At 41.2% G+C, this 13,799-nt stretch overlaps 1 protein-coding gene across 1 annotated transcript in view; it reads left to right on the top strand.

Moving 5' to 3' along the window:
- Positions 1-13,799, top strand: part of METTL24 (methyltransferase like 24) — a 97,078-nt gene that overhangs the window by 39,469 nt on the left and 43,810 nt on the right. Inside the window, exons 3-4 of the mRNA XM_040627632.1 lie at positions 1,702-1,841; positions 9,548-9,776. Coding sequence (XP_040483566.1) covers positions 1,702-1,841; positions 9,548-9,776 — 369 coding nt within the window. The remainder of the gene's footprint in view (positions 1-1,701; positions 1,842-9,547; positions 9,777-13,799) is intronic.

The raw sequence follows: 13,799 nt of genomic DNA, 5'->3' as shown, positions 1-13,799 counted from the left end.
CGACAATGAAGGGACTGATGTTTAAGGTGCAGTAACCCGCCCACTAGTAAGACAGGCCCAGTGAAGACATTGAACTTTGATTAATTAGATTAGCAGTTTTCCTCCCTTGGTGGGTGAGTGGGGACCAGGAAGTGGGCAGAGAGGCATAATTTCCATTTATCTGTGGGAGAATAGTAGGAAATGAATTATACAAATTAACATGTTGATGCACCCACTTAATAAATGTATTCTGTAATAGTTACCTGAGAGAAGATTCGATTCCATTTTCTACTATTATTTTTTCCCTTTAAACAGTAGTAAGACATCGGTTGAGGGAAAAGAATACATACATAGGGTTTCACATTTTAAGCTTCCCTCTAAAATGTCCAGATCGTAGCAATGGACTCTCTCATTTATCTCTGATGAATAGTGCTGGGTGACTTGCCAGGCCAGCAGCCCTAGATTACAGCAAGAGTAAGGGAGATGCTGTATCCATCGAACAGGTTACATATATATATATGATATGCTTTTCAGATCAGAATTTTGGAAGCTCCATTAACTAAAAGAATTGGGCAAACTGAGAGTATCTTCTTCAGAAGAAAATAAGTTGCTGTTATGTTTTCCAATGAATCAGAGCAATGAACCTGAGAACATCCTTTGCACACGGAGTGCTCTGTTGTCCGGGACGTGACAGCCAGAGCCTCATGGTGACGATGGGCACAGATATATCCCTGTTGGAAAGACATTGCGGTTGGGGGGAAACTGATGCTCAGTAATGTAATACTGGCCATAGAAGAATACCTTGGCCACAGAACCTGCTTTCTTTGGTTCCAGCAGCCTCCGTCGTGCACACTGTGCCAGCCTTAAACACAAGTCAGAATTCCTCATACAGTGTATTTGCTTAATGTGCCTTTGAAATCAGAGACTTGCTTCTGCTTGATTTAGATACATGTTCCCTTTGGTTTCCTTATCTAATTTCGGTGGATGAGTTAAAAGAGGTGCTTTGGTTAGCTCAGGAAGAGCTTCCTTCCTGCGTGGGGCTCTTGCTCTTCTCCCCTAGGAGGAAGCTCATTAGTACAGTGCTTTACAAAGAATACAGTTTGGGGAGCAGGGATGACGAATCAATTTCACTTGACCCTTGATCAGCTGTTTACCTGGGATAACGCATGCCACCTTTCTGGACCATGGTGGTCCCAGCTTATCTGCCTGAGAAAAGGAATTGATAATCCGCATCCTTCTGAGACCCGTGCCCACAATCGTATCTCACAACTTCCTGTAGGAACACTGAGGGTTACAGACCTCTGTGTTTTGCCATTCTTGCCAGATTAAGAACGCTCTTCTTGATCTCAGCTTCTCAGTCAACTTCTGTTTATCCTCCAAGGCTAACACACCTCTGCAAAGCCTTTCCGGACCCCTCCTCTCTGCCACCTTTGCTCTTGATTTGTTCTCCCTTGCATACTCTGTGCATATAGCTATGATAGCTCTTAACTTCCATTCAAACCTACCGATAGTCTCCACAAGGTTCCTTCTAATGCAGTGTTTGAAGTTCCTCTGAACATTTGACAGCAGTCTTGTGGTTCCCTGGGGAGAGGAGGAGTGAGCAGTGGAGAAGGAAATAATTCTCCTGTTTCGGCTTTCAGGGACTGGGGTAGCAGTAACTCCCTACCTGCCATTTATCATCCAACGCTTTAAATTATTCATATTGATTTCCAATCCTTATAGATCGCATGCAATCACATGAGCACAGACAGCCTAGCTACGGATTCCAACCCTGCAAAGAAGCCTTGGTCAGTCTGTCTTGACGACAGGTTTGGCTTAGCTCATCAAATCCGCAACAAGCAATGCCGCCTCTACTCTTTAGGGTAAGTGCATTTTATAGCAGAAGAACACAAAACACTGCTACGAGTGGCCAAGGCTTTCTCAGTAACACAAAGTTATGAAGGGCCGCAGTATACATCAGGTGCTACACTTTGCCTCCTGCCATCGCTTCAGACTCCTCCAGCTGTTACGTAACTGTGGGCACTGTACCTGCAGATTACCGGAAGTGGCCGGGGCCATTTTCTTTCTCACTGGGCTAGTGGTAAGTTGGCAACTTCAATTTTCAGGGTGACAGCGATACTCTTGGTGAAGCCAATGATTTCCAGCTAGAATTATAGCATCCTTATTACACAAAGAGAGAGAATATTAAGAATGAAGAAGAAAAAGAAGAACAGCAAGCATATTAGAAACTCTGTACACACTTAATGATGAGTGACCCAAGATAAATGGCCACTGTTGGATTTTATGTTTTGTGCCAATGGTATATCTGTGTGTACTTTACATTAAAAAGAAAGAAAAGGGAATTCTTGTGAAAACAGTGTGATTTTGTCAAAACTGTGGGAAATATTAATATTCACTTATGCAGGCTGACAATGACCTAAATATACAAATGGATTTAGAGAGCTTTCTATAAAAGGGCAAATATAAAGTAATGAGACAATTTCAGGTCTGGATGTGAGACCTGAACTTACAAATATGTGTCTCAAAAAGAGGCAGGAAAGAGTTATTTTTATCGGGAACACCCTATTCCACAGATCTTTGTGGAAGCTACGTGATTAGGTTCTTAGGCAAGACCCTTGAAATCTATTTCAAAAGTACTGGCGACCCTAGCAAGTGTCTTGAGCTTGTTTCTCACTGAGAGGTTTCATCACTTGTGTGATTTACATTCGGGCACATGAGTAACAACTACCAATCTGAATCCTAGATGATAAGGGGGAGGTGGGCAGACATTTGGGTATGTGCTCTCCAGATCACCGTCAATGTCAAACTTCACCAAACAAGAATTCTTAGTCACAGTCATTGTGGACTTTTTGTAAAAACAAAAAGTTCAAAGAAGAGTTTCAGGATAATGGAAATGTCCTTCTGTGGCTTCAATGAAGAGTCTGTATCAGTGGAGCTTGGTACACACAGTAGGCACTCAATATATGCTTGCTACATAAATGATTGCTCCAGGTAAGGAGACTCTGGTTATGCTATGATTTAAACCAGGAGGCTGAGGCTTTGGAAATTAGTTGCTCAGCCACTTGATTAGAACAGAGGGGAGCCCACCAGCTATGCTTCAAGCTTGTACAAGGAATGGGAAGTTTTGTCAGTAGACTTTATTTTCCATCATATTAAAAATGTATGAAAGTAGGTCATAAAAATAATCGCATAGTACCACATGCAAATTGGACATCTCAGCTTGGTCCTATTTTCTTGCTCTGAACTGCCTTTATATTTTACTTATTATTTTACACCCTGGAATAATTTCATTTAAAGCATATCCCTGAGTAAAATGAAACTGGGAAAGCTGTTAGGGGGGAAATCTTTAAAATTTCTTTTTGCTTTCCTTATACTTCAGAGTCATCAGATAAGATAGTTCTGCTCTAAGATTTCAGATTACTTCATGTAAAAAGGTAGTTTCTTACTTTCATGGAAATGTTCACTATTCAAGCTCAACTTTCTAAAGAGCAGATAAGAACAGTTGAATTCCGCTGGGAACAGATGTGACTATATTGTAAGGGCCAACATTTGATTCAAAACCGAAAAAAGCTTAATTGAAAACTGGAAACTAAAGAAAATATTTCGGATGGGTAAAAAATGGATGCTTTGGATTGTGGATGGACAAGGAGGTTGCCCTGTGACTCAGGACTGAGGGTCAGGACAAGCAAACACCCTTCTCAGGCGGATTGCTTGCCTGGAGGCAGTAAATAGCCAGCTGACATTTCAGTTGACGCTGAAGGAAGAAGGAGACCCAGGTCAGAAGTGGTGGTCCTGAAATGGGGTGCAGGAACGTGGAATGTCGGCCCTGGATTCTCAGTGTTCGGGAGTTTTGGGGTAGTTGCGAGATGGCAGGGAGGGCAGGTTGCAGGGGGTGTCATGGCGCCCCTACACCAGGCCACTATATGCTCTAAGCCCCAGGGCTGTGGCAGCAGCAAGACCATGTCACTGTTGTGCCCAGTCACTCCCAGGCAGACTGAGGATGGCGGATAAAGCCGCGGCTCAGGATGACCTTCCTAGAGAAGAGGACAGGGGTCTGAGGTCAGAAGGACCAGAAGACAAAGGCTGCATGCCTTTCCTCCATCCCAAGAACTAAAGCAGGAATTACCTCCACCTTATCTCGGAGTCGGGAATGTCTTTACTAGAAGTCAAAGCTTTTTATTCTGTAGTTAATGTAAAAGCATTCTTCCGGAGAGGGCACTCTACGTGCAGTTCATTTGAAAATTAAAATCAGATGCTTTTCAACTTTGAAATGGGGGTAGAATAGACCAATTAAGATAGGGGAAGGTGCTGTACAGGAAGGTTATGTTACAGGAGGGGGAGGGAAGAGAAAGGAGGGGCTGTGGGTTTCGATGATCTTGTCATCTGCCTGACCTCTAAGTCTTTTCCTGTGTGAGCTGGAGGATGAGGGTTGGTGGGGAAGAGGGTGGTAGCTAAAGTGAATGGGGAAAAGTCACCTATTTTCTCCTGCCTGTCAAAGATTGTTATCTCAGGGGTAGGTAGAGTGGAAGAAGGAACTTGAGAAGGGATAATGCATGGGTAAATCTTTTTCATCTCCTTTTTAGTTCCCTGGTAGGTGGCACCATTTGGTTTCAAGGTATAAATTCTCAGCATGAGACAGAAGAACATTTGATAGATGACACATGGTTAGGCAACAACCGGTATCTTATGCAGAAAAGCTGGGGCTTCCGGGTGCCATGAGCATTTCAGGAGGAATGCAGGAGCTCTGGAGCCAAACGTTTCAACTTGTAATAGTTGAATTAACACAGCCGGAGCTCATAGTATGTATGAGTGAGGAATCAGAAAATCATGGACCCAAGGATCCTTTTAAGATAATTTTTTTCCTAATCACCATCCCCTCATGAAATTTTAATGCCACCGATAAACTGTCTGTTTATGTAATGTATGTATCTGTACTTTCTATGTAAAAAGAGGAAGTTTTCTTGGCTCCCAAGAAAGGAATTTTGCTCCTGAGGGGTGATATCCTCCCTGTTGAGAAGACACGTTGTAGATGAAATCTTGGCATTTCACGCAATGTTATTTAACAGTAACTGATAATTATAACATGTTTTTATCCACTATTCAGGGTCATTTATGCTTTGAAAAATCTATTACTTCCCCTCTGGTAGTTGCCAGTTTATAGATCTAATCATAATCACCTCAATAATCAGATAATAGATAACCTAATTATCTGTTAGATCTCATAATAGATCACCATCTGCCCAGATTCTCTGGGTCCTGCAGGGGTGAAAAATGGGTTAGTGAAACTCCTGGGGACACAGTTGTCTCACTTCTTTCAATCCTTATGCCTTCAGAGGTCACGCTCAGAAACCTTCCCTGTATCTGCTTTTATTTTATTTTTTTAAAACAGTTTTATTGAGTCATAATTCACCTACCATACAATTCACATATTTAAGACATACAATTCAATGGTTTTTGGTCACTACAGTCAAATTTAGGACATTTTCATCACCCCAAAGAGGAAGCCATATACCCAGTAGCAGCCATTCCCATTTTCTCTCCCACACCTTTCCTGCTTTTCACCCCTCATCCTAGGCAACCACTAATGTACTTTCTGTCTGTAGATTTGCCTATTCTGGACATTCCATATAAATGGAAACATATAACACGTAGCCTTGGTGACTGGCTTTTTTCACTTAGCATAAAGGTTCATCCACGTTGTAACACGTATCATTACGTCATTCCTTTTTATGGCTGAATGATATTCCGCTATATGGGTATACCACATTTTATTTATTCACTCATCAGTTGGTGGACATTTGGGTTGTTTCCACTTTTGGGCTATAGTGATAATGTTGCAGTGGACATTCATGTACAGATTTTTGTGTGGACATATGTTTTCACTTCTCTTGGGGATATTTTTCCTTTTTCCTTTGGTAACAGAACTCCTGAGTTTTGCAGGGCACCTGTTTTGCACCTGGCACCTTGCTAAGACTGCACACCCTAGTCTTCCTTGAAGCTGCAAGTGGCCTGCCCCCTGCCATGTTGGATCCTGTACTATGTATTCTGGGAATACCAGACCCTACCTAATTTTCTAGCTTTCTCTCACTTGGAGCAGCATTTTAGAGATTTGTCTGTCAGCACTCATCTCTTTGGTCAGCACTTGGGATTCAGAAATAAGCAAGAATATTACACTGTCTGTTAACTAACTTGAATTTAAATAAAAACTTGAAGATAAAAAAAAGATAAGCAAGATTGACACAGTCTTCTGTCTTATGGAGCTTTGCTCTGTAGTAACTATTTCCTAGATCCCTGAGATTACAAATATTCCTTCCATGACCCTGGGTCCTGTGCTCATTTGCAGTGAGGTGCAGTGTAAAGAGTGCATGCTTTGGAACTACTTGGATGGGATTTGACTCCTGGTTTTACTATTTTGGGACAAGTTTTGCCACATCTGTGTGTATTACATTTGCCCTTCCTCTTACCTTTTACACCCACCACAAACCTGGCTAATTGAGCCAAGCTTGAAGAAGTACCATTTGAATAAATGAAAGTAAGAATCATAGACATTGATTCAATGAATGTAGTTTATTATGTTCCAATTTAGTACACTTATGTATTAAGTGTATTTTATTTAGTAAAAAGTAACATAAATTAACCCCAAAATGACAAATTTCAATATTTTCATGTTATTTAGTGTATCATACAAAACAGTTCCTCACTATTTGATGATGAACTTAAATATGTGTGTGCTTATGATATCTCTAATAGAGAACACTTGTACATGTGTAGAGAATTTCTGGAAGGATACACAAAAAATTGCTAACTGTGATTATCTCTGGAAATTAGTGGCCAAAATTTCTAGGGCTAGGAAATCTTTACTTTTCATTTTGTCTATTTCACTGAGCTCTTTTTATGTATGTTGTTATTTTTTCATTATAAAAAATAAGTTTAAATTGAAAACATATCAATATATAATTAAGTGCCTTACTAAAAAGGTTAGTTACAGAAGTATAATGTGCTTAATTTAATCCTTAAAATTTTTTGAAGTCTTGATTAAAATACATGTTTTAGACTAGACAATGTTTCCTTGAAAACAATAGAAAATTCACAGAAAGAGATTATTCAAATTTCTCTACTCTAGAAAGTTTACATACAAGTTACATTTAATGAGTACGTTTTTTTGACGTGGTGTTCTTTTTTTTTTTTTTTTAAGATTTTATTTATTTATTTGACAGAGATAGAGAGCCAGCGAGAGAGGGAACACAAGCAGGAAGAGTGGGAGAGGAAGAAGCAGGCTCATATCAGAGGACCCAGATGTGGGGCTCGATCCCATAACGCTGGGATCACGCCCTGAGCCGAAGGCAGACGCTTAACCGCTGTGCCACCCAGGCGCCCCATGACATGGTGTTCTCTTAGTAAAACTACAAAACTGCCATTTCCCATGAGATGACCCATAATAACACTGGTTTGCTCATCCAAGTTTCAACATATTAAATTAAGTGAAAAATCCCTTGGGGTAGGTGAATTTGGCAACATTCTGATTTATACAGAAAGAAATCTGTCTACTAAAAAATGTTTTGTCATCTTTTTTCAATTCCTGGACTTATAGTTCAGGGCAGGTTGCTGTATAACAAATCACTCTAAAATGCAGTAACTTAAAACCACTATTTATTCTTGCTTCTATGTCTCCAAATCAGCTGGGCTTTAGTTGATTGAGGCCGGACTCAGCTGGGGGACTTGACTTCAGGGTGAGGTGGCTAAGGGCAGTTCTGCTTTTCGTGGAAGACTGGTGGTTTCACAGAGGCTGGTATACCTCTTCCTCTCATGTCTCTTATTTTCCTGAGCCCAGCAAGCTATCCAGGGTGTTTCCATCATGAGGATGATACAAGAGGGTGGAGAGAAGTACTTAAAACCTAGGCTCGGGACTGGCATACTGTCACTTCCTTCTAAAAAGCAAATCATATAGTCAAGCCAAAAAATCAAGGGGTGGGAAAGGACACTCCGCCCATGCAGAACATAGCATGGCAGTAGCATGGATGAAGGGTGAAGGATTAGAGCCGGCAAGCCAATCTGCCACACCAGATTAGGTCATGGAAAAATTGGGGGGAAACTAGGATAGAGATTACAATGATCTGAGCTGCGTGGGTTCAATAAGAGGTTAAAAACAGGAAACAGGGGACGCCTGAGTGGCTCAGTTGGTCCAGCGGCTGCCTTCTTCTTAGGTCATGATCCCAAGGTCCTGGGATTGAGTCCCGCATCAGGCTCCTTGTTTAGCAGAGAGCCTGCTTCTCCCTCTCTCTCTGCTGCTCCCCCTGCTTGTGCTCTCTGTCTCTGATAAATAAATAAATAAATAAATAAATAAATAAAATCTTTAAAAAAAATAAAAATAGGAAACAGGATCTGTCGGGTAAAAGGAATGGTAGTGTTTGTGAGAGGAGTGCTAAATCTTCTAGCCAAAACGGTAGAGAGAATCACAGCTGAGGGACAGCAGAGGGTTGACGTGCCATGGGTCCAGCAAGGGAAAAAGCAATGGAGTAGAAGTGAAGGGAAAGAACAAGGCAAATAAGAATGTAGTAAGAACGTCTAGATGGAGGATCTCTGTGCCGAAGACTTGGTTTAGTCAACTAAAAGGAGGTCAGTAATTGTTAGCCAATGAGCTTGTATAATTCCAAATTATGAAATATCGAGATAGTAAAGTGTAAGAGAATGAAGCATTTCTGCATGGGGTTCAGGTTTGGTCAATGTATTATAGACACTCCGTGAGATTTCGTTATCTTAAATCACATCTAATTATAGTATTTCGGGCAAAGAAGCCATAATCACCATTTAAAAGAAACGAATCCTCTTTCATTTAATTTCATGTTTTTCACCCAAACTGATGCTTTAGTCAAAGTGATGAATATAACTCCACCATATACGTCCGAGTACTATGACAGAGTGAATTAAAACTGTGTTAAGTATCGGAATGTTTCACATGATGTGTTACCTACTGGGTACTTAAGTACAACTAATTCATAATTTCTTCCGCCTGTTGACGTGAATTTAGGTGAGGCATGTCTTCTACTTCTTGAGTAGAACCACACACAGTTGCCTTTTCTTTAGCTGTGCTATTTTAAATTACCTTCCATTTCTAAGGAAGCAGCTATTGTCTTTAAGTCAGGCCTCATGCATCGTGGCCATTAGAATGGAGACAAATTACCGCATTAGCAGACTGCCCCTCTCCCTAAGGGAACTGATCCCGGCGCTTGTATTTTTGACGTATTCTGAGAAAGGCTTGTTCCATTGCTGCTATGATTTGCATCTTTGTAAAAAATTAATTTGGTATGCCTCTACATGTTTGAGCATGTGATTCTCTGGTCTGCATTTAACAGATGATTTCTCTGCTTGCTTTTCACCCAGAAGCTTTTAGCTCGAGTGCTTTTTGTGAAAGAAGAAGGTTTATTGAATGTGGGCCGTTAGCCACGTGTTAAAACAGGAGAAAGCTCGATAAGAATAAGAAAATTGGCCTTAGAATCATTCTGTCAATCCAACCGTTTTGCTTCATGGTAGTTTTGTCGTTATTGATTTCCATCCTCTTTCTTTATAGGCTGGGGAGTGATGATACCCAGTTTGAGGTTAGCATGGCCAACAATGGATGTGAAGTCCATCGTTTTGATCCTAGTGTGAAGTCGGCTCATATTTTGGGGAGTCAGCGTCTCTGGTATCACCGCTTGTCCATTGACTGGCGAGACCCGCATCCAGCTGTTGCTGCCCAAAAACCGCACGGCAACACCAGAAAACTGGGAACCATTTTGAATGAATTTGGGCATCACAAGGTGAGAGTTTTCCTTTGATTTCCTAATGAAAGAAAGTGCACAAACTCATCAACTTTAAAAAAATGCAAACCGAGAATTGGATAGTTGAAGACCCAGTTTTAACCTTACTGATGATCGCCCGTCATTATTTATAGAGTCAGCTTGGCAGACGGAAAGTTCTGGCAAGGATCGAGATCTTTAAGTTGATTTGTAGATTGTGGTTGCTGTTGAGTAGTGCTAGGGTGTTGGCCAAGACTAGGCGAGGAAGGAAGAAACCTAACTCTGGCACGGGCTCAAGAGTCCCATTTTCTTTTGGCAGTTGATTTAAAATGTTCAGACAGAGCGAACTACTTCTATCGGTCTCAAACACAAAGTCGCCGGGGCCAGGTTTTTGTCTGATAAGAAATTGCTCATGTATCATGTTTCTCATGGTTGTAGCAACTATTTTGAGTCTCTCGGCTCTTGAAGGCCAGATCGTATGTACATCTTGATTGAAATGAACTTTGTAAAATTGAATGGACATTATGTGCGTTGCAATGGATATAATTATGTCAAAAGATGTCAAATCCCTACAAGTATCTTCCTGTGAATGGGTAGCAAAAAGAGACTCAATCTTTGAACTGTGTTCCTTGAAAGCAATTTTTAGTGTAGACCCAAGCCAACTGCATCCTGTAGGCAAACACTAGATAATTCTCCTGAGTGTATTTGGCTTGTGCGTGTTTGCCAACCCTTCTTGGGCTTGGCCTATTTTGCCTTCCTGTTCTCAGCCAGAGATGGCATGTGATTTAGAACATGCCAGAATGGGTGTTTCTGAAAAACAGTGTACATGGAATTCAATTTTAAACTTGAGTTGGCTGCCTGATCTTTAATAAAAGGGCCTTTCCTCTGCTTTGTTCTTTTTCTTCTCTTCCTCCTCCTCTTGCTCCTCTTCCTCCTCCTTTTTTTTTTTTTAAACTCTCTTTAATTGGACAGCAGGAGCTTCTTCAAGAACCACTTCAAAGAATTTGCTGCTCTTTTAACATGTGATTAATCGTATTTTGCTTGCCATTGACAGTAACCAGCAGTTAATAATTAGGAGCCTTAATGAAACATACCTAGGATTTGGGGGGTAAAAATCTCCACACAGAAACTGAAGTGGGAGCATTTTTCAGAACTTTATTTTATTTTTGCCACTTGTTACCTACAGAGACCTGTTTTTTTACAGCTGAAAATTACAGGCTTGATTCTCTAATACGTCAACTCTTGGTCATTCGAAGAGCTAGCTACAGATTCTTCGTGTTCATTTCCACCTTAATGCTCTTTACACCCTGGCCCTACCTACCCTCACTCTTCAAAGAACAGACCTGGCAGAGACTGCTTTTGTTGATAATATTTCAGTAAGAGATTTGGTAAATGTGAGGATAAAATGAGGCTTTGAAAAAAAAATGACCCGTGGATATAATTTATCCAAGCCACATTTCCTATGGAAAATGTGTTTTCAGGTAACCAGGTATGCACCTGAATTGGGTTTGTTAACTCCACAGGAGCGGCAGTGAATGAGGATGAAGCCTGCCATCTTTTATGCTGCTCCTGACACAGCAGGAATATTTACAGTAGTCCCTAAAAAGAATAAATGTTTTAATGGATTTTTTTATAGTCCTAAGGCTATTTATTTTTTACTAAAAACATTAATAATGACCCCTAAAAATGGTTGAGATGATAAATTTTATGTAATGTGAATTTTACCACAATAAAAAAAAAAAACCTGAAAAAAAAAAAAACACCCATGAAAGTGATCTGGGTCAGAATTGCCGAGTATATATTTGCTGCTTTAAAAATTCTTTATTGAGGAATTTAGAAGATACTGGTATTCTTTCATAGGTTTTTTTGTTTGTGTGTTTGTTTTGTTTTTTTGCGAATGCTTTAAAACAAAACAACGAAAATGAAACCCATCAGTGAGTGAGTGATTGCTTCCATTAGGAACATGCCTCTAGAAGCTATGTGGTGCCAGATAAAAGGAAACTTCATTTCTGGCCTGCAGCAAGCAAGGTCTGTTTTCATTTTTCTGCATGTGTACAGACACTGGTAAATAGGATGTGGCTCTGGCAGGGAAAGCAAGTAGAAAACACACACACACACACACGTGTCTGTGCTTAAGTCTTGTCTTCTGCGCTCATTTCTTCTGCTAGTGACTTTAGAAACCAGAGGGGCTTTGTTGTTTTATTTTCACCTCGTGTCGTTAAACTGTTTCATATAGTTGGGTGATGTTTTCCATGTGAGGCTGTGATTTTTCTTCTTCTCTCTATCCATCCCTAGATTCCAGCCACTCAGGCCAAAAAGGAAGGCAATCCTCTGAGATGGTGACAGAAAGATGCATATGCCTTTCGTTCTGCTTTTAAAACTCTTCCGGTAATTTTAATTTCCGACTATAAATCAAAAACATTTCTAAAGCATCAGGTGAGAGCAGCTGCATCAGCAAAAGCAGGAGAGCCAGAAGCCAGTCTGTCAGGGAGTAATAGCGCCTGCATCCAGCATTATTGATGATGAACTGTCTTCTCCTTGCTGATGTGCTTGTTGCTGTAACGATGCGTAAGATTTTTGTCCAGAACGGACGAGAAATATCGAGTCCGAAATTTCTGCTCATATTAATCATAACGTATGCTTTTTCCCCTGAATTCTTTATTACACAGAGTACCCTTAATGATCCAGGCTGGTTAGTGAGAAGTTATTACCTTCAGTCTTAGCCCTGCTGTTGATAGTATGAGTAACGGGACTGCCTTAGAGTTCCAGTTTACCTCCGGAAGCTCAGTGACTTAGGTTTGAAGCACCATTCTCTCCTTAGTTTTTGGCACTGGGCGGGCGGGTCATTTATCTAACTGCTCTGGTGCTCCGTTTGATTGCCGGTGAATAGGGTACCTGATACTCCCTATATGGATTGTTCTTGAGAATTAGATCACAGAATGTAGAGTGATTTAAAAACGATTTTAAGGGCTGCCTGGGTGGCTCAGATAGTTAAGCGTCTGCCTTCAGCTCAGGTCATGATCTCAGGGTCCTAGGATCCAGTCCCACATTGGGCTCCCAGCTCAGTGGGGAGCCTGCTCTTCCCTCTCCCTCTGTAGCTACCCCTGCTTGTGCTCTCTCTTCCCCTCTCTCTCTCTCTCTCTCTCATGAATAAATACAATCTTTAAAAATATAAAAAGATTTTAAATTCAAAGACTTTCAATTAACAATTTCAGTAAGTCTTTACAAAATTTTATGGAAAACATTTCCTGTTTTCTTTCTTTGTTTGTTTTCAGGGAAAATATATCAGATTTCCCCGGAAATTGATAACCGCACTTAATTCCACTCAAGAGTTTTTAATGAAAGCTTTGTGTGAAACTGAAGGGCAATTGGTTCTTCAGACAGGGTTGTGGAGAATTGTTATTGTTTGCTGCCCTGGGGCACTGAACAGCTTTGCTGGCGATCGTGTAGAAAGTAAACACTCTGCTGTAGAGAAATTAAATAAGCTGCTGAGAATTAATACAGAGCAGAAGTGGAGCGCGGGGCCTCGGGCGGCGGGTCAGAGGACACGGTGACGCGGGACTCGCGCCTGCTCAGCCCGGGTGCGGGTCCTCCCTCCCCTTCTCCCCCTCCCCCGGGGACGCTGTCCCGGCCGGGGTGTCCGCGGGGACCCTCGCTGCGCGGGCGGGGCCGAGTCCCTGGGCCCGGAGTTGGCCAAGGATCACCAGACCTCAGGTCTGTTGTGGGGTCGGCGCGCGCTGGAGAGAATGTGCGCTTTGAAACGGAGCTACAAAAAAATTCCCTTTTCTTTTACTTACCAAATTGGCAAATATAAACAAGATGTTGATACCGCCCTAGAGTGAAATGCTTCTTGGGAAGAATACTCATGCTTTGCTGGTGGGAATGGAAAATGATAGGCTCAGGAAGAAAATTTCACCGCATGTGTATATTATGTCATTTTTCATCCTTGGAAATTTTCTTCGCCTTAAATTCTTGTTTTGTTTGTTATTAGTTCTGCTGTGCCAGTTTTTTGTTTTGTTTTTGATAAATATTTATGGGAAATGT

Source organism: Ursus maritimus, unplaced genomic scaffold (assembly GCF_017311325.1).
Source record: "Ursus maritimus isolate PB19 unplaced genomic scaffold, ASM1731132v1 scaffold_13, whole genome shotgun sequence".
Taxonomy (NCBI): domain Eukaryota; kingdom Metazoa; phylum Chordata; class Mammalia; order Carnivora; family Ursidae; genus Ursus; species Ursus maritimus.
Note: the sequence above shows the minus strand (reverse complement) of the source record. Positions and strands in the feature narration are given on the sequence as shown.